General features: G+C 49.4%; 1 protein-coding gene across 6 annotated transcripts in view; it reads left to right on the top strand.

The window, feature by feature from the left end:
- The window catches only part of LOC144098247 (SEC14-like protein 2), a 79,391-nt gene that overhangs the window by 36,362 nt on the left and 17,774 nt on the right, over positions 1–25,255 (top strand). For 4 of the 6 annotated variants that reach the window (XM_077630737.1, XM_077630742.1, XM_077630743.1 and 1 more), the window contains 4 exons: positions 5,864–5,958; positions 7,544–7,655; positions 9,553–9,633; positions 24,728–24,814. In XM_077630737.1, the coding sequence (XP_077486863.1) occupies positions 5,864–5,958; positions 7,544–7,655; positions 9,553–9,633; positions 24,728–24,814 (375 nt within the window). The remainder of the gene's footprint in view (positions 1–5,863; positions 5,959–7,543; positions 7,656–9,552; positions 9,634–24,727; positions 24,815–25,255) is intronic. The other 2 variants (XM_077630740.1, XM_077630741.1) reach the window with 1 other exon arrangement.

The following is a 25,255-nucleotide window of genomic DNA, read 5'->3' as shown; positions in this document are numbered from 1 at the left end:
TTCCAGTCTTAAAGGCGAAGCTTAAGCGTCCTCCAATTTTTTCTGTTGTGTTCATTGCCGTTGGCGTTGACAACGTTCTAGACGCCGAAGATTTTGCGGCAAGGAAGGGCGCATAACTGGCTTCCTGGGGCAGTGGACGCCTCAATCGCGCTTTTAGGTACGTGGCGGTGGTGAGAGCGATATATATGGGCCGCATGCATTACAGCTGACAACGTTGTGACAGGCACGTGACACTGCAGCAATAGGCCGCAGCATTCATTGGGTGACCAACCTATCCCGATTAACCATTATTTTAACTGCCACCTGCCAGGGTGGGCGCGCAACATATCCAGTGAGCGGAACGCAATGAACGTCAGAGACGCCAAGCCGCGTCGACTTGCCCGACACACCACAGCTTTTGCTAACCATGCTGCCTCGCTTTTTCGTCGAGGAGACAGCATCTGCAGAGAGTCAGAGGACGTGAAGGCTGACTGTCAGAGTTCGCAAGGACCTCTCTGAATGTGGCTACCCGTTGCCTTTCGTCAACGCTATAGAACGCAAACTGTTGCGACCCCCACGATCTGACAGAGGACCAGCTACCAAAGAACGGGCACCTGTGCCATATGTGCCCGGGATCAGCGAAACCTTGGCGCTCATCTTGCGATCTTACGACGTTGAGGTGTCACACGTGGCGACGGAAAAGTTGCGGCAAGCCATCGTCAGCGTAAAAGACTGTCTGTAAAAAGAATAATTTCCGGTCGTAGTGTACAATATACCGAGCAGAGACTGTAACCATGTGTATGTGGGTGAAATTGTTAACTTTGTTAAAAGGTTTAAACACCACCAGTATGATGTTGCAAACAAGGCAGCTTCGTCAAATGCACTCGCCGAACCTCTGAAAGCAGGCAGCATGACATAGATTGGAGCAACGCGCGCCTTTTAAAACCAGAAAAAATCTCCAAAGCCGTTTATATATTGAATCTTTAATCATTCAGACAAGCGAACACGCTCTTAATCGCACTGACGGGGCACTTCCTAATGCATACCCCCGTTGTCTAGGGCACATTTTCAAACTTAAACAGCCAGCCTTTCACGCTTGTACCTGTTTGTGAGCAAGGCTCCCATGTGGGAGCCGAAACGTCATTCAAGTGTTCATTTTTATTTTGGTTGGTGTTCTGTCTTCTTCAGGTTGGGCAGCAGTTAAACCGCAGCTAATTTTTTTCTTCTGCTTCCTTATCAATTGTCTATAAGCCATAAAATAATTACACTGTTAATTTTCAGTTTTTCAACACCACAAAAAACAATGAGCCCCTTTACGCTCCTTGGTTTCGGTAACTGTTTCGGTTATTAACAATGCAAACCGTGCCCTTGGTTACATACGCAGAAATTTCTCTCAGGCTCCATCCCATTTGAAGTTACTTGTATATGAAACACTAATACGGCCAAAGCTAGAATAGGCATCATCAGTATGGGACCCCGCACAACTCACCTTAATTGATGCTATAGAAGCCGTTCAGAATCGGTCAGCTCGTTTCATCCTTTCCAATTATTCTCGCACGGCTAGTGTTTTCTTAATGAAATCTAAACTTGGTCTGACTAATCTCGCAGTTCGTAGAAATATTTCACGCCTCAGTCTTTTCCACAGCATTTTCTTTCATAACGAGACACTAGAACAGGATTTTTTTTTGCTACACCATCATACGTATCATCACGTGTTGATCATCCGCATAAAGTTGCCATCCCAACCTGTAAAACGAATGTGGTTTTTAATTCTTTCTTACCGAAGACTAGCACTGAGTGGAACCACCTTCCACCCCATATCGCATGCATTGGACGCATCATCCTTCAAGCCACTTATCACCAAGTATGTCATCGAACAAGCATCGGTATGATGATTTTTTTGCGTTTTATTGCCTTTTGCCTGTACTTTTTATATGTATTTTTTCTTTTTTCACCCACCCCCCTCTATGACGCTCTGCGAGCCCTGAAGGTATTGTAATAAATAAATAAATAAATAAATAAATAAATAAATAAATAAATAAATAAATAAATAAATAAATAAACTGTTGGCTTCCGTCATGCTTGTATATATGCTAAGCGTAGTGGCCTGCTCTCTGCTAAGGTTACCCGCCGGAGTCGCGTACTTTCACGCCCTTTCAACAACGCCTTTATTGCCTCCCCGTAGGCGTGCTGAAGTGTTCGGCCCGTCCTCCGGTTTGTGAACCCTCGTACAACGGTGTCTGCCGTGACATTTCCCCCAACCGCAGTGTGCTTGTTCGGAGAACACCCTCGCGGCTTTGCGGCCGCCTCTGTATGCTCTCGCCACAGCCTGGGAATGCGCTGGTTGGCCTCCGTCAGAGCCAGGACTGTCAGGTCGCTGTGCGTATGGTTCATTTCATGTGGGTCGTGGTGCGTGTGGTTTGTCTCGAGATGATGCCGCTGACTGCCTGGCAGAAGATTCACTCAGCGGACCCGGCCGTGTCCTCTCAGCTACAGCGTTTGTAACAGCTGCTGGGCTTCGGAGATTAAGTGAGCTAAACGAGCCGCTTTTCGCATGCCCACATTATCGACAACTCTAGTATCCCTGGGGGAATTTTTGCGAGACACGACAGCTTCAAGTCTCACGAGAATGCGCTGCCTTGTTCCACCGCTGAACTTTTACTCTCTCCTATAGCATGGTGGACGGCTGCGGTTATTTCAGGTCACCTGGGCTCTTTAATGTGCACTGACATCGCAAAGTGCACGGGCCTTTCTTCGCCATAGGAATGCGACCGTCGTAGAGGGGATCGAACACGCGTCTTTAGATTCAGTAGCCGAGCACCACAGCCACTGATCCACCGCGGCGGCCCAGACTCCGCCAGCATTCCCTAGGATGGATAGGAACATATGAAGATTCACATAAAGAACATATAGTAAAATATAAAGTTTCTTTAAAGTCACGAGGAGCAGTCCTAAAATTTCGCTCTATAAAATTTAATAGTCGCCCAGCATTCATAGCTACATATTCTGCATATTTATTCCATGTGAGGTTTGAAGTAAAAATAATGCGAAGGTATTTAACGTTACCATCCAGGATTATATTCTCCTTTGCCTAAGTGATACATTACCTCCATGTTTATGCGCTTTCTACTGAAGTGGATATAACTACATTTTGAAAAATTTAATTTCATTTTTTATTCGTGGCATCATGACGTGACACGATTAACATCTGCTTGTAGCTCAGCAGCATGCGCCTGTGCAGATATATTCCTATATATGGCACAGTCACCAGCGTAAAACCTGATGTGTGAGGTGACTTCATGTCATTCATGTAAGTTATAAAGAGTAGTGGTCCCAAAAAAATGCCTTGAAGTACATCAGACATTACAGATGTTAAGTTAGATTGAGAGCCGTTGGTTAAACCTTTCTGGGAGCGACCGGTTAAATGTTGTCCAATTCATTTGAGAATTGAGGGAAGCAAGCGAAGGTCTGAAAGTTTAAATACAAAGTCTAACAAGACGCAGTCTACTTGCATGCCGGAGTAAATTAAGGAAATATGTCGTGAAAAAATTCTAAAATTTGAGTAATGCAGGAAAATACCTTGAGTATTGAGAAAGCCTTCAAGTGATGGACAACACTGGAGTCTATGGTGTGTTCTAGGGCTTTGCAGCTCACACAGGAAGGGAAATCGGTCTATAGTTAGAGACAAAGCAGCGACAACCCGCTTTGTGCACAACATTCGCCGTTTTCCTTTCTATTCTTTCCAAAGGCCCCTTAAATAGGACAACGATTCGATTGTAAAACATTTATTGCGTCGAGAGCAGGTTTCAGGAGAGACACACTTGGTTGCCGCTAGCCCATGGCTGGCGGCGACCTCACTGGCCCGCTCGATTGTCCGTACTTGAATCTTAGGGTCCGAGCTGACCAGCACGGCCTCCCACCGCTCGGGAGAAGGGAGCTGTATCAACTCCGCCGCAGATGGATCATTTAAGCAGTTTCACAGAATGTGGTCGTATGTGGCCCTTTCACCACATCTATGGCAGTTTGGGTCGTACTGGCCAGGGTACATGAGGGATTCAGAAGGGAGCGTGTGTGCAGTCGGCGCCACGTAACTTCCTGCGCTTTTGTTAACGATTTGTGGGGAGGGGGATATGCGCACCTCTCCAGCCTAAAGTGATGGGTGATGTCATGAAATGAGATGAACCCGCCCCTCGTGAAATTCTCGTCGGAGGACGCACTCACTGCCCGGTCGACGAAACCTCGGGCATGCGCGTGAGCCGGCTCGTTCCCTGCATTAGACGAGTGGGCCGGGACCCAGATCAATTCAACTTCTCTAACCGGAAGGGGAGTGTTTCGAAGGATGCAGAGTGAGGTAGATGTGATACGGCCCCTCGCGAAATTGCGAATGGCTGTTTTGCAGTCGCTGAATATAATATGAGCACGCGTGTTCGCTGAGGCTATTCCAGCTTCCTCCGCCTTCTCGGAGTAGGTGGCTTCTATCGACGCGGCCGCCAACGGGGCGCCGTTCCCGTTCACCGGGCAAACGCTTTTCTCGGGGTTTGTCGGTATTCCGCTGCGTCCACGTACGCCGGGCTAACAAAAATCTTTTCCTTTCTTTTAATTATTATTTTAATAAAAACCACTTATTACTTACTACCACGTACGCCACATTGTCGTTTCGGCCGTATTTGGTGTGTAGGGCACGAGCCCTCGCTGTGCGTCGGCCTTTGTGGTGCGCGGGGTGCATGCTCTTGGGTAGGGGGATAAAACTAACATTGTACAAAACATTAGTGCGGCCAAAACTAGAATATGCATGCGCAGTATGGCATCCCACTCAAATCACGCTAATAAACACACTTATCTAACTATTCCCGTCACGCCAGCATTACTTCCATGAAAAGCACCTTTGCCCTGCCGGACCTTTCTTCGTGCCGTAAATGCTTTCGACTTTGTCTTTTTCATTGAATGTATCATCACATCCCTGCATTAAAGGATCATCTTTTTGCTCGCCCATCATACATATCCTCCCGTCCTGACCACATGTTTAAAGTTGCTGTCCCATTTTTCAGAACAAAAGCGTGTCGTAATTCATTTATTCCCAAAACCAGCGCAAACTGGAACGACCTTCCTCCCTCCATCGCTGCCATTTCTGTCATTAACAACTTCAAGACCACTGTATTTTCTGCCGCTTTGTAAAATAATATTGTATAATATGCACTGTTTATGTTAAGTACCAATACCACTCCTTTCTGTAATGGCTTCAGGCCTGGAAAGTATTCGAAATAAATAAATAAATGAATTTCCTGATGTGCGTTGGTAACTACATTTTCGCGCCCCTCTCTGGGAGCTGTGCCCACATCTTTAGTCTGTATAGGATGGCCTTTGCCGCGCTCGTACGAGTGAGTCGCCCGAGCTGGGAAACGAGGTGCGCCTCGCACATCTCCGAGAGTGTTTTTGTGAACACCAAGGGCCAGAAACCTTTCCGTGGACGTACTGTGCGGGAGCCCAAGGGCCGCTTTGCAGGCCTGCCGGATTGTAGCTTCGACCAAGTCGTTGCTGCGAGCTGCAGGTAAGGGAGGCAGTAGACGACCCTGCTCAGGTCCCGGCTACGTTTGTCGCACTGCCTTTAAAAGAGAGCATATAATGAAGTCCGGACCAGTAAACCAGTGAGCAAATTTGACCACTCCTTCATACGAGACATCGAAGAGTTCGGCGGATCTTGGTTGACTAAAGGTGTGGGAGCACAAAAACACAATGAAAGTACCTCTTTGTCAACATCGTAAGGAATGTAACCTAAATGAGATCATTCTCCTAGTAAGAGCGGGATAGAACATTCATCCATGCCATGTCCTTCCGCACGGATGTAATGCTCTCCGGAGGTTAAAAGAGAGACGTCCTTTCACAGGCTTCTTGCAGGTGCTGCCACAGGCGGACGTGTACCGGCACTGCGTGTACCTGCTGCAGCTGCAGGAGAAGATAAAGAAGGAGGCGTCACGAAGGGTGCGAGTTGTGCCTAGGCGACAACGCTCGAGCAGCATTCCACGCTTTTTCGCTTGTGAACGCGAACACGTAGCGCCACCAGCTGTCGCTGCGCGAACCACCGGAGAACACGCAGAGGAAACTGCGGGGCAAGAAGGCGGCCAGCGCGCTCGAGAGAGGCTCCGCGGCACTTGCGGAGCCAGTTTTCTGTGCGTGCCCCTTACGAGGCCTCAGTTCCGTTCCCGGTTCCCCTCTAAGGAAAGCGTGTCCACTTGGCCGTAGCCTGCGCGACCTCGGTCGCGTTAAGCATTGCCTACGAGGCCAACGCTCCAACTGCAGTACCCGGAACAGGGCGGTCACATTTATTTGCGCGCCTGCCCAAGCTTTTTCGCTGCGATCGATTTATGGCTGAAGGTCTCCGATTCCATGACGTCATAAATCTAAATCCGACTATGACTGATGTGAATGTTAGCCTGTCTTATCTCTGAGTAATTTAATCGATCACATATGAACGAAACTATCTGACTGACCGCACGCGTTAAACAGGCTATGCGCAAATGTATTTCGCAAAGTTAGTCGGGTTTCACCCCTCCTTCGCGGTGTACTCCGATTCTCCAAGGGTGCGTGCTTCCAAGAACTCTCAAAACTGTGCCATATCATATGCGCACCAAACAAAATTACAGAGCGCAGCTCTTAGGCGCCCCTTCCTGGATTCCACGCCGCCTGCCACGGTGAAAGCGGAGGAAAGCGGGCTGCCGCGTGGAGATCCCCAAGGGTAGCAATTAGATAAGCACAGTAAATACCCTTTCGTCCCTAGCATAATCTGCGGAGAAAAAGAACTGCTCCCAAATCGCATTACCGACAATGGTAATCGTCTCACGATTTTTTCGACGCATTTTCCCTGCTGGAGGGGGAACGTTTTCTTCATCCCACCACCGCTAATTCGCCCTTCGAGATTATCGCTGAGTCTACAAATGTTCGCGAGGCTGCAGGTGATTCGACAATCTTAAATTAATGGAACGATAGCATATCTGTGTTTTTGCATTTCGCGTCGGTCACGTGCGGCCTCCGCAGCCAGGAACTGTACCACTATGGCTTCCGGCAGCACGTCGCAGTCACGCTGGCCAAGGCGTGCAACTCCGGCGATTACTTCATCAGCGTCTAGTTGTTGTTGTTCGCGCCTTGGATCCAGGAGAAAAACGAGGCGCATGCACTACATGTGACGGACAGTTTTTTCATATCAGGCACTGAGGCAAAAAGGAACAGTACCTCGTCAAACGCGCAAGACTTAGCTGGTTCGCGTCAGTAATGTTCTGTACTGTCCCACGTCTCTGGTAAAAATAATAGGAGCAAAAAGAGTACCTTCAGCGCGTCACGCCAGCCTATGGCTACTGTATTTCCGGCTGAAAGCGGGCTGCAGTTAGCAAAAGTAGAAACGCATATTTTGCGGCGAGATTTTACAAAAGAAAAAAAATGCGTGCCTCGGCACACTGGTGGCATTCCAATGGTTAGTCCATCTCACAGCAAGGAAAGCTTTCGCTACACACACGCAACGCGTCCGCTCTGATCAACATTTGAATTTTTGTCCCTTTCAAAATAACGCAAGTCTGATGGAGCACCTTTCTCGTGCGCAATCCAGCTGGGACGACCGATCGAGACGCAGTACGTGGTGATGGACTACGAGGGCTTCTCTGCGCGTCAGCTGTACTCCTGGCAAGGTGCGTGGTCAGCAGAGCGGGGGAGCAGTCCAAGTAGCTACTGTGTTTTCGTAGCCATATGACTGTGCCACAGCGCTTATTAAGGGAAAGCCAGGGGGTATGGGACAGTGGGGCATTCTAATTCATTTGTTCACGAGCGGCAAGCTGACGAATAGCCAGAGGGACGGCACTAGGATACTGCAGAGCTTTTTTGAAATGGCTCACATAGCTTTCTGTGGGAGAAATTCGGGATCTCGGCGCTCAAAAGCAAGTATCCATGATTTGCATTGCTTGATGCTCAAGCCAAACCCTCCGATGAAACTAGCACTCCTCTGGCATCTGCAATAGACTCTAGCGATGTACTTTAGACTACCCAAATTTCATAGTTGCAAATGTGTTGGCAAGAAACGCCATTGTTTGTGACTACCAAGTTGCAATAGTGTGAGGTAATGTGAGGAGGAAATGGACATTGTCTCTTTTCCTCGTTCGTTAGTAGCAGTGGATGGTCAGGAATTTTTGAGAGGGTTAAAAACAGCTCATCCTTTTTACCTAAAACTGTGCTGTTCAGAAGAGTTTTCGTGCAGAGGAAACCAACACGACAGTCTCTTCCCACCGCCTAGCTCAAATTGTTCAGCCTTTGTGCGATTTGCATTAGGCAGTCCTTGCAGCTATGATCGTGCCGCTCGAAATTCATCTTTCCGGATAATGGTTGTGCCACATTACGATGGCACACACTAAGGAAGACGGGTCTGTGCACCTCTGTGCAGATCAGGATATCCTGAATATCTTACAATGGCCGAATATGGGGCCAGTTATTGGCGCATGCTTTTGACGCGATATAAGCGCGGAAGAAACGACCCCGTAGCGGAGGGAGCTCTAGCGTCGCAGTTTTCTGTGCGCTATTCACGGGTTGTTCACAATCTATCGACACTGGCCAGTATTGCTGTGACCTATTTTTTTTTATTTCAGGAATAGTTTCGAAACAAACAGCAAATAAGTAGTCCAGAAGTTATAAAACACCCACAATGCGTGCAAGCATTGTGGTCTTGTTGCCGCAACCACGCAAAAAATTGTGGATGAACAAAGCGACTAGAGTCGCGCTTCACATTAACCATATGTACCTATTTTGATGCCTGTAATGTAAATCAACAGGATATTCTTGATCGCTTTTAGCATTGCCCCATTCCGTGCTTTAGGCGTCCCCCTCCTACCAGTTAAGGAGGGGGGTGAAATGAGACAGAAATTTGTTCGTTAGAAATAAATTTTAGGCACTTTCCTTGTAGCTGGGCACAGCCTTCTTTAAACTTTGTGGAGGTTGCATATCCTCACATTTATATGAATATAACTTGTTTACATGCCTCATATATACGAACTTAAAATAACGTAATAAAAGCTCTCCTATCATTCCGCCTCTGCTCTAATGGACAAACAGCAAGGCTGCGAAAATGACTGGAGCATACTGCTGCGCGACCGCATGTGACTGTAGTGGGCCGCACGCGCCAACTTGCAGTAAATTTTGCGCAGGCAATTAAATCTAACTTTTCTTTGGCGAGCAGTTATCTACGTTGTTGGGATAGAGGGCATCGTTTCAATCTGTTCACAGCACACGGGCGCCTTAGCGTTTTCCCTCTATAAAAACGCAGCCGCCCGAACGCGGCGGCTGCGTTTTTATGGAGGAAAAACGCTAAGGCGCCCGTGTGCTGTGCGATGTCAGTGCACGTTAAAGATCCCCAGGTGGTCTAAATTATTCCGGAGCCCTCCACTACGGCACCTCTTCTTCCTTTCTTCTTTCACTCCCTCCTTTGTCCCTTCCCTAGCTTACGGCGCGGTTCAGGTGTCCAACGATATACGAGACAGATACTGCACCATTTCCTTTCCCCAAAAACCAATTATTATTATTATTTCAATCTGTTCGCAGTGCTCAACCTCTTGACAGAGCTGCTTAAGATGTACGAGGCTAACTTCCCGGAGTCCCTCGAAAAGGCGTTCGTGATCAACGGTGAGTGCACTTCTCTCGGTGAGTTGGCTGGCCATGCAGAACATTTGTCACTACTAAAATTTGCGCTTGTAGTAGTGACAGGTGCAGCGTAATGACAACGCGCATGCATGGGGTTTAACAATACATTTGGTGCATATTTCTTCGATAAACACGGTGTCGCTCATAGCCTGAGTTGCTTTGGGACGTTTATCCCCACAAGACATCAATAAACGTCGTTGTCAAGCGCCTTGTGTGTTTGGTACGAAAGCACTGATCAGGAGGTTCAGGGCCTAGCAAAATTGTATCTTGCCAATGTATGTCCGGAGGCTCAGAGCCTACTGAAATCTTGTCTTGCGGACATGAAAAAAAAAAGTCACATCAATATCCACTAGTGGGAGTCCAGCCCGTGGTGGCGCGAACATATCAAACCACTAGGCTATCACCGCAGCTTTTCCTTTTCTTTGTTGCGGGGAAAAATTCCGCAAAGTCTGACTGAGCTCATGCCGCAAAACACCAGGCTGCGTAATACGAGCCAACCATACCCCCGCACGTCCCCACCTTGCCAAACATCAAAAGTATGGGAGGCCTAACACATGCGTCTAGCCAGGGGAGACAGTTAGGCGGCTGTTCCATGGCAGCATATAATCCCCGCACCAAAGCGCCCCGCTCACGGAACAAAGATTTCGATGACCGCGGTGATTTTACGTGGCAGTCCATCATGCGGTTCTTCCAGAGGCTAAAAAGTCCCGTCAACATAAATAGATCACATGGCACAATGTTTTTCTGGATAGGTTAAAAACCTACTGTATGGTGTGATTTCAACGTCCTTTTTAGGCAATCACTGCAATATGGTATTCCAAAAGAACATGGCGCCATTGCGCAGAATAAAGCAATGTCTGGCGTATTTCACACGCGGCAATTCAACGTCCATGGCAGAAGATCTCATTGGCATGAATCCATGCCCTGACAGGCAGCTTGCAGTTTACAGAAGATAGTTTTGGAGCGATAGCTGTGCTCCTATCGTGATTCTCCTCCGGCGAGTCTCTACAATTTGACCTCTAAGAGCTACGCGAATTTCTAGTGATGTGCCAGCTGCTGCGGACAGGAGAGGGTAGCCACGTACGCCGCAGAGAAAATAAGGAGGGTAGTGGCATCCCAGCAGATGCAACAGAGAGGAGGAGGAGGAGGAGGAGGAGGAGGGCAGTTGCCGCACTGCTGGTGTTGCTTAAGTCTGCTTGCCTGCAACCAGCTGAAAGAATCATTTTAATGTGGTCCTAGGGAGATGCGTTTTCGTATTTTCCGCGCATAACTCGCGCAGAACACGCGGCGGTGCTAGTTGTGAAAAAAGTAATTCATCGTTAAATTTTTTTTTTCATAATACGAGCACGCAGGAAGACATGACGGGAAAGACAGTGTCCCATCTGGAGCGGAGCTGCTTGTTCATGTGAAATTACGTATTCGAGAAAGAAAAAAGCTCGCTGGCCATTACTACTATTTTTCCGCCAGTTTGTCAAGACTGCTATTTGCAATTAACCTTTAACGATTTTATTTTCATGCTGTATGCACACCCTCGGCAAATGACAGATTAGTTTTCGGCGTTCGTTTAAAAAGTTGCGATAGAGTGAAATTTGTACGCAAATAAAAAAAAAATATGCCAACATCGTCTGGAAGATGGTAAAGTAACGAGCATTAGCTGTTTGGTAGCACAATCTGTCGTCCATGCGATGTATTACCACGTGATTAGGCTACTTTTCCATGCCTCACAGCGAGCGGGTGCCTACCGCCTTGAGGTCGGATATTTTTTTGGCTGATTTGGGCCGGAAAAGTTTTTCGACTCTTTGGAGGGCCATTTTTCTTTACTTCAAGGTGGTAGGTGCCCGGTCGCCATCACGTATGAAATTGTGAGCTGCCGAGTGCTGATGTCCCGGCAGCCATTTTAAGCCTAGCCATAACTAAATATCAGCCTAATTAAGCGTTATTTTTGTCTAACGTGTTCTACTTATCGAGCCCGTTACCAGTATGCCATTAGTTAGATCATGATGTCATCGGTTTATTATAAGCAATTAAATTTAAGCCTAACCACAACTAAATATTAGCTCCATTAGTTAAAATTGCCGCATGCAAGAAGACGGAAAAGATGGCGACTGGATCTACGAGCGCAAGGCTAGAAGACTAAGAAGCTGTAAACACGCAGGGACTCTTTGTCTGGAGCTTCTTGCGACGTGGCGCATACCGGCGATGGCGTCGCCGAACCGGCAGTCACCCTGATACTCAGCGGAGGTGTTTCTATAGCTCGAGGGCTAGTCAGTTTGGCCAATGGGCACGCCGAAGTGCTGCTGACAAACTTCAGCGACGAGCGTAAGCAAATTCCGAAAGGCACAACTGTGATCTTCTTCGACAGCCTCCCAAGTGGGCAGGACTGTTTTGTGCTGCAAGAGGAAAAATCAGTGAGCAAGGCGCCCGCACCCAACGTCGATGTGAGCCCAAATTTGTTTTCTGCAGAACGGAAACGTCTTTTGGATCTCATAGATCACTTTCGAGACTGTTTTGCTTCAGAATCGCGGATCGGCCAAACGCCTTTGACCAAACATCGAATTATCACTGATGACGCGATTCGCCCGATTCGACAAAATCCTTACCGTGTGGCTCCGAAAGAGCGCGAAGCCATTCAGCGTCAGGTGGCCGAAATGCTTAGAGACGACGTTATCCAGCCGTCACAGAGTCCCTGGGCTTCCCCCGTGGTACTTGTTAAAAAAAAAAGACAGCAGCTTACGATTTTGCATTGACTACCGCAAGCTCGGCCAAGTGACCAAAAAAGACGTGTAACCTCTCCCTCGCATCGATGATTCCGTTGATCGACTACGAAATGCACGTTACTTCTAATCAATGGATTTGAAAAGTGGATATTGGCAAATTGAAGTAGATGAGAGGGATCGGGAGAAGACAGCATTCGTCACTCCCGACGGATTGTATGAGTTTAAGGTTTTTCCAATCGGTTTATGCTCGGCACCAGCAAAATTTCAGAGGCTGATGGACACTTTGCTCTCAGGACTCAAGTGGAAAACATGCCTGGTGTATCTTGACGGCGTGATCGTGTTTTCGGTCACCTTCGAGGAGCATCTACGCCGCTTGCTAGCTGTGTTTCAGGCCATACGATCTGCGGGCCTCACACTAAAACCAGAGGGCTGCCACTTCGGTTACGAGGAGCTGCAATTTTTAGGAACGCTGTTAGCCAAGAAGGTGTCCGACCTGATCCCGAAAAGCTCTCCGCAGTCGCCAATTTCCCTACACCTACGGACACAAAGACGTTGCGGCGCTTCCTGGGGCTTTGCGCCTATTACCGTCGATTTACTGCTGGCTTCTCACGAATCGCATGGCCATTAACTTCACTGACGCGTGACAACGCTGTCTTTCGCTGGGGTGAAGAAGCGCACCAAGCTTTTAGTGAGCTCAGGAGACGTCTACAGACGCCACCTGTCCTGGCGCACTTTGATGACGACGCCCCTACCCTGCTTCATACCGATGCGAGCAATGTGGGTTCAGGTGCAGTATGGGTTCAGCGCCAGGATTGTGTAGAAAAAGCGATTGCTTATGCCAGCAGGACCTTGTCTAAAGCAGAAGCGAACTATTCGGCAACAGAAAAAGAATGCCTTGCAGTGGTATGGGCGGTTATGAAATTCCGCCCTTACTTGTACGCTCGCCCCTTTCAAGTCATTAGCGACCATCACTCTCTCTGTTGGCTGACGAACTTGAAGGACCCTTCAGGGAGACTCGTGCGTTGAAGCCTTCGGTTACAAGAGTTCGACATGACGATTATTTACAAATCCGGAAAGAAGCATGCAGATGCTGACTGCCTTTCCCGAGCACCAATCGGACCCTCCATCATGACCGATGAAGGCACTGCTTTTTTTAGGAGTCATCGATGACGCACACCTTTTCCCGACTACAGAGAGAGGACCAGGAATTGCTTCCTCTTATTGATTTCTTGGAGAAGCGAACTACGGCTGTGCCTAAGATTTTCGCACGCAGTCCCTCTTCATTCTTTTTTCGCAACCACGTAATTTACAAGAAGTTGGGGGAACAGTCATCTATTCGTCGTCCCAACAGGTCTCCGCACGGAAGTCTTGCAAGCCTGCCACGACGAGCCAACCGCCGGCCACTTAGGCTACACCCGCACGTTGGCTAGAGTACAACGCGGATACTACTGGCCGAAACTGCCGGCGACAGTTAAGCACTATGTACGAACGTTTGTAGACTGCCAACGTCGTAAACCACCCCCTGAAAAACCAGCCGGCCTACTCCACCGTCTTGAAGTGCCAAAGTCACCTTTCAAGCAAATTGGCATGGACCCCGTCGGACCATTTCTCAGGTCTACTGCCGGGAATGAATGGATAATTGTCGCCACTGATTATCTAACACGCTACGCGGAGACAAAGGCTCTGCCCAGGGGCACCGCCGCCGAAGCAGCTCGGTTCTTCGTTGAGAACATGGTCCCCAGACATGGCGCACCGGCACTCATTATAACTGACCGAGGAACTCAATTTACGGCCGAGCTTTTGGAAACCATTCTCCGCCTCAGCGGTACCAGTCATCGTAAAACGATGGCCTATCACCCTCAAACCAATGGATTGACGGAACGCCTCAATAAGACCATCGCAGACATGCTTTGTATGTACGTCGACGTGGACCACAAGAATTGGGACGAAATTCTTCCCCACGTCACTTTCGCCTACAATACGGCACAAGAAGACACCACTCGCATGACGCCTTTCAGCCTTCTTCATGGGCGACCAGTGACAACTATGCTGGATGCCATGTCGCTCCCGAATGCCGACGGCGACGATGTCGATCAGGACGCCGAGGAATTCGCTCAGCGCGCAGAGGAAGCTCGCCAACTAGCGCGTGTGCGCATCAGAACTCAGCAGGAGTATGATGCACGACGCTACAATCTTCGCCACAGACATGTCGTATATGAACCTGGCGACAAGGTGTGGGTCTGGACGCCTATTTGCCGCCGTGGGCTCTCCGAAAAACTACTACGGCGATACTTCGGGCCCTATATTGTGCTGAGACGTTTAACCGACGTAACATATGAGGTGGCGTCAGACGGGTTATCCACATCCAAGCGACACTAGCAACAAGTCGACGTCGTCCATGTTGTACGTATGAAGCAGTACTACTCGTACCGATCTTGACCCCCTACTTCCTTTTCTTATCATCGAGACGATGCTTCCTGAGGAGGGGGGCAAATGCAGCATGCAAGAAGACGCAAAAGATGACGACTGGATCTACGAGCGCAAGGCTAGAAGAGGAAGAAGCTGTAAACGCGCAGGGACTCTTTCTGGTTGACCAGTAAACCTCTTTTATCCTCGGGGTTTTACCGAGTAGTGACAATATTGGTCTGTAACGTGTTCTACTCATCTAGAGGATTCCAAATATCTAATTCCCTTTATGATCACCTCTTTAATTACTCAGTTATTAGCGATGATCCCCCCACGCACACACACACACACACACTCGGTTTCGCCGGCGCGCCGCGCCGCCGGCAGCTGCTCCGCACTGCGTGATCAACCACGTGACCAGCCAGGGCGCCACCACGGAGCTCAAGAGCGGGAACGCAGTTCAAGGGGTGCCGCGCTGAAGGCTTGAAGTGCTAGCATAGTGTAGTTATCGCTACAAAACAAGCCCAGGCGCTATGCACAGCTAGCCCAAGAACGCAGCCTCTGTACGCACGAGCAGTGGCTTTCCCGCACAGCTCAGAACATGCTGGAGAACCTTCGCGGTACTCTGCTGCCTGAGGGAGCATATACAGGAACACTGATGTCGCCGCGTTGCGGAGAAGAGGAATGGAAGTGTGCAGGGATTGATAATTGATAATTGGTTTTTGGAGAAAGGAAATGGCGCAGTATCTGTCTCATATATCGTTGGACACCTGAACCGCGCCGTAAGGGAAGGGATAAGGGAGGGAGTGAAAGAAGAAAGGAAGAATGAGGTGCGGTAGTGGAGGGCTCCGGAATAATTTCGACCACCTGGGGATCTTTAACGTGCACTGACATCGCACAGCACACGGGCGCCTTAGCGTTTTTCCTCCATAAAAACGCAGCCGCCGCGGTCGGGTTCGAACCCGGGAACTCCGGATCAGTAGTCGAGCGCCCTAACCACTGAGCCACCGCGGCGGGGGTGCAGGGATGCACATCTGCATCCCTGCAGAAGATGACGTATTCAGTGAGGTGGGAAGAGATGATTGGTGGAGAAGAGAAGAAGAGGATGACGACAAGGATGACGTGGACTAACGCAAAGGTTATAAAAGCGCGAGGGAGACCGAGGCACGGGGGGAGGAACAGAGAAGCGGCAAACGCACTTTAATGCCCTGCGCATGCGTCGCCGGCAGATGCTTTCCCACTCCGCTCGGTCAAGGTTGGTGACGTCACTGAGGGAGTACGCAGCACACCTGCAGGGATGCAGATCGCTCGGTCAAGGTTGGTGACGTCACTGAGGGAGTACGCAGCACACCTGCAGGGATGCAGATCGCTCGGTCAAGGTTGGTGACGTCACTGAGGGAGTACGCAGCACACCTGCAGGGATGCAGATCGCTCGGTCAAGGTTGGTGACGTCACTGAGGGAGTACGCAGCACACCTGCAGGGATGCAGATCGCTCGGTCAAGGTTGGTGACGTCACTGAGGGAGTACGCAGCACACCTGCAGGGATGCAGATCGCTCGGTCAAGGTTGGTGACGTCACTGAGGGAGTACGCAGCACACCTGCAGGGATGCACATCCGCACATCTGCGGCTGGGTCTAGACTCGCCACATAAATATGTGGCGAGTCTAGACCCAGCACTCAACACACCGCGGATATCCAGCACACACCAAAGGCACACCACTATTACAGCACACCAAATTGCACTTACACAACATACCACTGCCGTTGTCCTTAGTGTCCTTAATAAACATGTTAATGTCCACAACACACTCCATTGTGTAATAACATAACAACAGCAACAACAACAATATACATCCCAGAGACACCTAGGGCTGTTCAGTTGGCTCTACTCATGAAGTCCGCTGCAACGTAATCTCTGCCTTTAATATATTTTTTCACCTGAAATAAGTATACTTGCAAGACCAAACTCCATATCATAAATTTACTGTTGTTCATTTTGGCCCTGCTGAAGTATTCAAGCGGCTGATGATTCGTTTGAATTCTGAAATGCTTCCCATAAAGGTAAATGTGGAATTTCTTTACCGCCCACACCACCGCCAAAAATTCATTTTCAACGGTGGAGTAGTCGCGTTCACTAGCCGATAATCTCTTGCTTGCAAAAAATACCGGATGGAGCACGCGATTCTCTTCTTGCAAGAGTACGGCTCCTAAAGCTCGGTCTGATGCATCAGTGCGAAGCACAAACTCTTTATCCATATTCGGAGCAAGCAGAACGGGCGGTCTTGCCATATGCCCTTTTAACATCACAAATGCATTTTCATGTTCAGCAGTCCAATTCAGCTTATTGCTTGCCCCCTTCTTAGTGAGTTCAACAAGCGGGTCGGCTATGTGGGCATAATCGGGAATAAAGTCCCTGTAGTATCCCGTTAAACTCAGGAACGACTGTACCTCTTTCTTGGTCATCGGTGTCTAGGCCTGGTGTATTTTGTCCAAGATGTCGTGTTCCATCGCGATACGGCCCATCCCCAGCTTGTGTCCGAGAAAAAAAATGGCTTCAAAGCCCACCTCACATTTTGCCGGTTTTATGGTCAACCTGGCTTGCTGAATTCTATCAAATAGCTTTTCCAGCGTAATTATATGCTCTTCCCACGTATCTGTTGCCACCAGGATGTCATCAATATAGTGTTCTACATTTTTGAGCCCATCCAAAACTTTCCTCATCAGCTTCGTGTATATTGCGGATGCTGTCTTCAAACCAAAAGGCATGAATTTAAACTGAAATAGACCCGCCGAGCAAGAAAAGGCACTCTTCTCTTTCGACGAATCTTCCATCGGTACTTGCCAATACCCTTTAGCGAAATCATATTTAGAAAAAAACCTTTTCTGAGCCACATTATCGAACACCACGTCCGATTTTGGAATAGGTTCGGCATCGGGTTCTATGGTGTCGTTTAGCCGGCGAAAATATACACACAATCGGTTAGTACCACCGGGTTTTTTGACAACCGCAAGAGGCGCATTGCATACTGACTACGACCTCTCAACTACACCAAGCTCCAACATATCCTGCACCTCATTTTCAATTGATTCTTGAACTACTAGAGGTAGTGGGTATTGTTTCACACTGATTGGTCTATCTGTAGAGAGATTTATATTTGCGACATATGACATCCGTTTTGCCCGGCACGTCCGAAAATACATCCCCCTTGCTTTGTAGTAGGGTCTTTAGCTGTGATCTGTCTTCATTCAAAAGGGTTTATTAGCCCCTTATCCCATCCTACACTTTTCTTCCCACTGCAAGTGGGCACCTCGACAACGTAATCTATCTCCTCTGCCACTACCGAGCATGCTACCTTGGGGGCGTACCGTACGAGAACTCTTTTCTGGTACTTTTTCAACATATTTCCATGGAAAACCTTCTTGGTGTTATTTATAAATTATTCATAATCTATGTAATTTTTCTTCTGCGTAACAAAGTAAGGGCCCTTCCATTGCATCAGTAACTTATTATGATCCGTGGGCAGCAGGATGAGAACCCTGTCGCCCGGACTCAGATTTTTGAAGGTGGCTTTCTTGTCATAGTATCCCTTACAGCATTCGCTCACTCTTTCCAGGCCTTGATGTGCAAGCCTGCATGTTTTCTCCAACTTGTCCCGCAACTCAAGAACGTATGTGTATGTTGTCTTGAGATCTGACGCAATCTCTATTAGCCCACAGCTCCTTAAGTATTGTAAGTGGGCCTCTAACGGTTCTTCCATACAACATCTCGAAGAGCAAGAAAGCAAGACTATTTTGCGGTACTTCGCGGTAAGCAAACAAAAGAGCTGGGAGATATCTATCCTAATCCGTAGGTCTCTCCTTACACATTTTCCTTATCATATTTTTGAGGGTGCCATTGAAACGCCCTACAAGCCCATTACACATGGGATGGTATGGCGTTGCTAGTAACTGCCTTACTGACAAAAGGCGGTTAACCTCCTTCATTAGTTCCGATGTGAAGTTTGAGCCCCGGTCAGTCAATATTTTCCTCGGGAACCCATAACGCGAGATCACCACCACAAGACCCTCCGCTACCTGGATACTGTCAATAGTCTTCAATGGAATAGCGTCAGGATAACCATGGCAGTGGCCACGTCAACCAGAGTAAGCACATATCTATTGCCTCTGGCGGACACTGGAGAGATTGGCCCCACGATGTCAATAGCCACTCTTTGAAACGGTAGGTCGATGGCTGTCATCTTGCCCAGAGGTACGGGACCGACTCTTCCCTTCGTAACTGTGCGCGGCACACGTCACAGGAGCGAACAAAGCGTTTAACGTCACTCTGGACACCTGACCAGAAGAACTCCTTGGTGACTCTAGACACTGTTTGTTGAACACCCTAATGTTCGGCCATAATGGCGTCATGTCTAACACTGTCTCTCTCATATCTTTCGGTAACACCAGCTGTTGGACCCGCCTTCATGCTCTAAATATGCATTCCCTGTGCAGAAGACCATTTGCCAATTGATATTAGAATGACGTGCGACTCCTCTTTCTTTCCACTTTTTCCGCAATTATTTATTAGCAGGCTTTCAAGCTCGGGTCTCCTCTTTGCCTAATTGCGATTTCGTCTGGCGTTGCGCTTAGACACATCGTAACAGGAGTAGAGAGCGGACGCTGCGTTGCTGGGGCTGTCGCTTGAGCTCTTGTCTCCACTGCCGATGAGAAGCTGACTGCACCCGTCTGAGCTGTCGCGGGCCTTTCCTCCTTTGGGTGTTCTTCAACATCGAGAATCCTCCACTCGGGATCGGGCTCCGCTGTCTCTAAACACCAATATAGGACGGTCCCCTATTTGCCCAACCACCACCGGCATTGCTGCTTTCAACTTGGGTGTTCCATTCACTGCCTCATTTTCCAGCGGCGTTTGCTCTCCTTTCAGCTGTGGAACTTCGGATGGCGTGACAAGTTCTACCCTAGAGTCGACAACGCATGCAGCTCGGTCCTGCGTTCTGTATCGGCACTCATCCAGAGTATGACCCCTCCTCTTACAGCCTTGACACACAACCTGTGTCATTTGGGCAACGCTACTAGTCCGACAGTCAGCTGCACGGTGTCCCACCTTGCCCCAGAGGAAGCACCTTACTGGCGCCTTAGTAGAAACCGCCATAGGCTCTTGGTTTTGACGCATCTGTCTCTAGGACCTTTTGAGTTTCCTCCTTTGCCTTACTCATATTTCTCAGCCCTTGAGCCTCGAAGCATTGGTCTGCAGTGTCTGCAAACTCTTTTAGTGAACACAACTTTCAGGAATAGCGCTAACTTTGAACTGGAACATGATAAAAACTGCTCTGTCACCAGCTTGACAAGCACCCCTGCAAAACTCTTCTGTGTTTGACGTATCAAGCCACATGTTGAAATAGTTGGTCAGCCTGCAGGAAAACTGCATAGCGGCTTCAGAATCCTCAGGTGGCGCAGTGCGAAATCTCTCACGAAAACCCTCTGCCGTAAGCCTGAGTCTTTAGAGGAGTGCCTTCTTGACTTTCTCGTAGTCTATGGAATCAGCAGCAGGCATCCTCCCAAACACATTCAGCTCCTCCCTGACTAAGCACATGCTCAGCGCCATGGCCCATTCACTACGCTCCCAGCCTTGCCCCAAGGCTATTCGCTCGAATCGTTGCAGATATGCGTCCAGATCATCTCTTTTGTCATCAAAAGGAGCCATCAGCTTTATTGGACAAACTCTGGCCGGTCTGGGAGATTCCGTAGGCGCTAAGGAACGCTGATCATTGTCCGTGATCTCCTCATATCAACCTGCGACATGCGCCTGTTTTCACAAAATAAACTCATTCTCCTGTTATAGCCTTCTTTTCTCCTGTTCTTCTGCCTCGCGAGCTCTTTTATCCTCTCGCTCTTCTGCTTCGCGAGCGTCTGCGCATGCTTGCGCCCTTTCCTCTCTCTGCCTTTTTGTCTCTTTTTTCTCCTCGTCATAGAGACGCATCGCCTCTTTTAACCCTAGGTTGGGCGTAGGCAGACCTCTCCTCTTTCTTTAAAGTTCTTCTCCTCCTCCTTCTCCTAGCTTGAGCACCGGTTCTAACGTCTTTACCAAATCCATACTTTCTGCCGTCGAGAGATCGGAAAGATCCGAGACAAAACAAAAAGAAACAAGGAAATGAATCCTGACACAGGCTCGCCCGGAGAACACTCGGGCTGAAAGAATGGACTAGGCGACAGGCGTACCCACACAGACGCACATTTAATACACCCTACGTGACACAAACGCTAGCACACAAAACTAACACAAAACACAAAGACTATCAATACACACGACACGGGAACACTGTTACTAGCGTCTACTACTAGCGTTCTACTGTTAGCGGTCGGCGTTCGTGCTCACGGTTGGTTCGGTTCGGATGTGGCGTTGCATGGGTCCAGTAGCCGGCGTCGAGGTGGCGTTCGACGTGCTCACTCTGGCGTCGCTGGCGGCGCCGTTGGCTGCGTCGTACAAGCTGCCGGTCCAAGCGCCCGTGGAAGTGATGCTGGTGACGGCGTCGGGGGCACTACCCGGATGGGTGGCAACAGCGCTGGAGACACCCCTGGCCGTAGCAGGTGGTAGCATCCTCCGTTGACTCCCCGGAACGGGCTCAGGAACGGCAGGAAGTCCACGGTGGAAGCCGTTAGAAATCCAGCTCAGCGGAGCAGTAGCCGGCGTTGCTCTCTTCCAGCCGAAGCGTCCATGACCCGCCGGAGCCTGCGCTTCTCTGTTCCTCGCCCCGTGCCTCGCTCTCCATCGCGCTTTTATAACCTTGGCGTTAGTCCACGTCGTCCTTGTCGTCGTCCTCTTCTTCTTCTCTTCTCCACCAATCATCTCTTCCCACCTCACTAAATACTACTTCTTCATCTTGTTTATTCTTCGGTTCATCCACGTCATCCTTATCGCCATCCTCGTCTTCTTCAAACCTCTTTCGTAGATACTTTTGTTTCAGACTCCCTATTATATGTTGCAGTTCCCATGCCTCTTTTAACACCCGCGATTTTTTTGTTTTCACCTGTGATGTGTCGGGCCAACTGGCCTAGCTTCCGAGGGGCAGAAAAGACCAACGGCATGTTGTGCCAGTTTTCCACCTTTTCAGGCCATGGGAGATTTTGTGCCTTAGTCCTTAGTTGACATATGTAAGCCTTAGTCACAGTTGGCATATGCAAGGCTCTCGACAACATATTACACGCCCACATCCTTACCATACTAGCTGACACACAGTGCGGATACAACATGTACAATTAGATAAGAGCTTTCCTCTCCCACCGCTCCGCCCGTATCCGATATCTCGACAAACTGTCTACCGTAGCGGTGGCCAAGTGGTTGAGCATCCGCCTCGCATGCGGGAAATACGGGGTTCGATCCTCAGTGCCGCCGGGTGCCCACCGGTGATACAATTGCTACAAGCTTCCCCTGGCCTGGTGCTCGGCTTAAACAGGGTGAAACGCTTGGGAAATGGGTCCCTGACCCCACCTTGAGCAAACGAAAATACCTTTTGCCATGGCGGTCTTTGCCGCAGATGCCCTTGCGCCATAAACAGTCACTATCATCATCATTGAGAAACTGTCTCACCCCATACCACCCACTCGTGGCACTCTGCAAGGTGCCGTACTGTCACCCATTCTCCTTAACCTATATGCACGGTCCCACTCACCCCGGCAATAGCCTATGTTCCCGCCTTCATTTCCTCTTCTAGTCATAGCACGCAGTAAATATCAACGGACGATGAGCCCCTCCATCTCCCTCACCTGCCGGACAGCGCATCCCACAGGTCTACTCTTTTTGCGTCCTGGGTATGCCGCTGACCTCCAACACTTTCACTTCTGCCATCAATCAATCCGGTGGCTTCCTGAAACTGGATGCACCGCTTGAGGGGCTTTTCGATGCAATGATTTGCAGGCGAAGAAATTAAGTGAGAAACGAAGAACTTTAATTATGCAGGCTGTTTGACAGGTGGATACAAGAGTCAGCCTACGGCCACAAATATCCGCGGCCGGACTAGCCGACCGCCTGCAGAGAGGCGAGGGGCACCGCATACCGACAGTCGAACTGGCGCGCCTTGCACCGGCTCTCAACGGTCGCTACCTACGCGCTCGGCCAGACCGAGCGCTTGCAAGCTAGGTGTAGCTAAAGACCAAAGCCCCCGGAAGCGGATCCCTGCGCAGGTCGGCCCCGAGGTGCCCGCGCCCCTTTCCGCACTTAAAAAGAAACTGTGCTAACTGCAGCACTGTGTTGGTTACAACTGGAGTGGGGCGTCCAGTTATTACTCGTTCAAGGTATAACTCGCGGAGAGTTCGGTCACTGCGTGTAATTTAATTCCTCTAAAATGAACTAATCACGCGCACAACCTGGACACATTTCTTATTGTGTAAATAGTTTGTACATATTACTTCTCCCCCTATCCTCTCTTCCTGTCCCCTCACCTCTTTCATTTCATTTCTCCATTCTGCCTGCTATCCTTTATTTCCGCTGCCCCAGCTCAGGTGCTTCAGTATCGATGGCAGATGCCGGGGCTAGCAAAAATCTTTTCCTCCCTTTTTACTGTTAGTTTTAATAAAACCACTACCACCACCAACTGCAGCTCATCAGTTTTAACGAATAGGAAAGCTCGGAACTGATGCCAGGGTTTTTCCCTCTCCCCAAAATTCCTACCTTCACGGTTGCGCAATCCTCCGCCGTGTGGACCGAATTCACGCTAGACATCGGGGGCTGTCGAACAGCTTCGGTTCCTTACCGTGCTGGCGTAGTACACGTCACGTCGACAAGACGCAGAGCTGTCTCGCTTGTTCATGGCCGGCTCCACTGGGAGACGGGATTCTGGGAAGCCGGAGGACAGGGGCCCAAGGTCGAGGTCGGCAAAGAGCCCCGCCGTCTGGAGTGGCAAGGGAAACCGCAAGGACGAACGGGGAGACCAACCGAAGGGCGTGAGTGTTAGAACTGCAGTGCTCCTCCACTTCTAACGGCGTGCACCAAAATAAAACAAAACGGGACGCACAGCCTAGGCAACTGCACTCTCACGGACTGTTCGCAACACATGCGCAAAAAGAGGCAGCAGCGGGCCGAACCCTACAGTCATGTTCTCATTGCGACTGATACCTCACAGTGTGAAGAAAAAAAGCTAGAGAACGAGCGTCTCTGCTATGTGTAACGGCAGCGCATGCGCACATCAGGTCCCTGCTGTTGGCTACTGTTAGAAACATCTCCCCCTACGACAGGGGGAATGCTGGACGCCGCCTACTGGTTCGCTCAGTGCTGGCGCCTGAACAGAGTGAAGAGTTACGGCAGAAATGGGGAAGAAAAACTATTTACAAGCTAGGTGCAAAAATGTGCACAATGTTCGTACACATTACAAGATGCCATCTGCGTAATGATGTGTAGCCCAACTGCTCTTTCATGTGGAATCGTCGGTGCGCTATCACTGTCTGCTCGGCGTGGCTGGAGATAAGTTGCTTGAGGAGCAAAGGGGGTTTGTGGCGGCTGTGCAAAGGTGGGTGCGCACCTGCCCAAAGCACGCGGCAGGGCAAGAGCATCCGGTACACGTCTACGCTGATACGCCTCCGCTAATTGGCTAAACTCTAGTAATCGGCAGTTTACGACCGGTGAAAGACTCGCGAACTGGTCCGGTGTCGGCGGGATGGGATATACATATGCTCTGTATGTTCCGGCAGCCCACTTCCAGAGGCAGTGCGCTCGGGTTAAGGCTGAAGCCCGTGAGCATCTGCACTGTCGACGTCGTGTGCTTATTTATATTACTTTAAATTTCAACCGGAAACTACGAGGCAGAGATAATTAGCAGAAACTGATAGTCACTGATCGGCGCTTGGAGATCGTATAAGTTTGGTCACTTCGTCTGGTGAATCCCAAGCCTAGCGTAATGAACAACAGTGAGTCAGTAGTGAGATGTATGTGCGCGAGTTGTAACGCAAACCTTTCGTGCAGTGCCGAGCTTCTTCCCCGTCCTGTGGAAGATTGTGCGGCCGCTGCTGACCCAGAGGACAGTGGACAAGGTGGCCATCTACGGCAAAGGTACGACCCGGCCGCGAACTTCGTGAGCCCGCCGCTGAGGAGTCAGAGTTCAGCAGCAGGTTTCAAACATGGTACGCTCGTTTTGTGGTCACGTGCGCGCCTCAAGCGCCGCGGAGTAATGAAAGCCTTTATTTTTGTTGAGTGGTGGAGCGTCATTTCTGAGCACTGAAGCTAATTTTGGGTGCCAAGCGATGCTCCAACTCAAAGTGCCATGAGGGAGAAAAGCGCTGGGCTGCCTTCTGGGGCTCAATTTTACACCTCAAAAGCCTCGCTGAAATGTCGCATTTTGGAGTACAAATCGAGGCCAAGTTTTTCAACGTCCGTACGCACAATTTTCTAAAAACTGGCCCAAGAAAATTTTGGAAGTACATAACTCAGAACAGCGGATCCTGTAAAGAAATTAAAAATTTTAATGACTCGTTGTAAACTATTACTCTAAAG

Source organism: Amblyomma americanum, chromosome 7 (assembly GCF_052857255.1).
Source record: "Amblyomma americanum isolate KBUSLIRL-KWMA chromosome 7, ASM5285725v1, whole genome shotgun sequence".
Classification (NCBI taxonomy): domain Eukaryota; kingdom Metazoa; phylum Arthropoda; class Arachnida; order Ixodida; family Ixodidae; genus Amblyomma; species Amblyomma americanum.
This window is presented reverse-complemented; position numbering and strand designations above follow the sequence as displayed.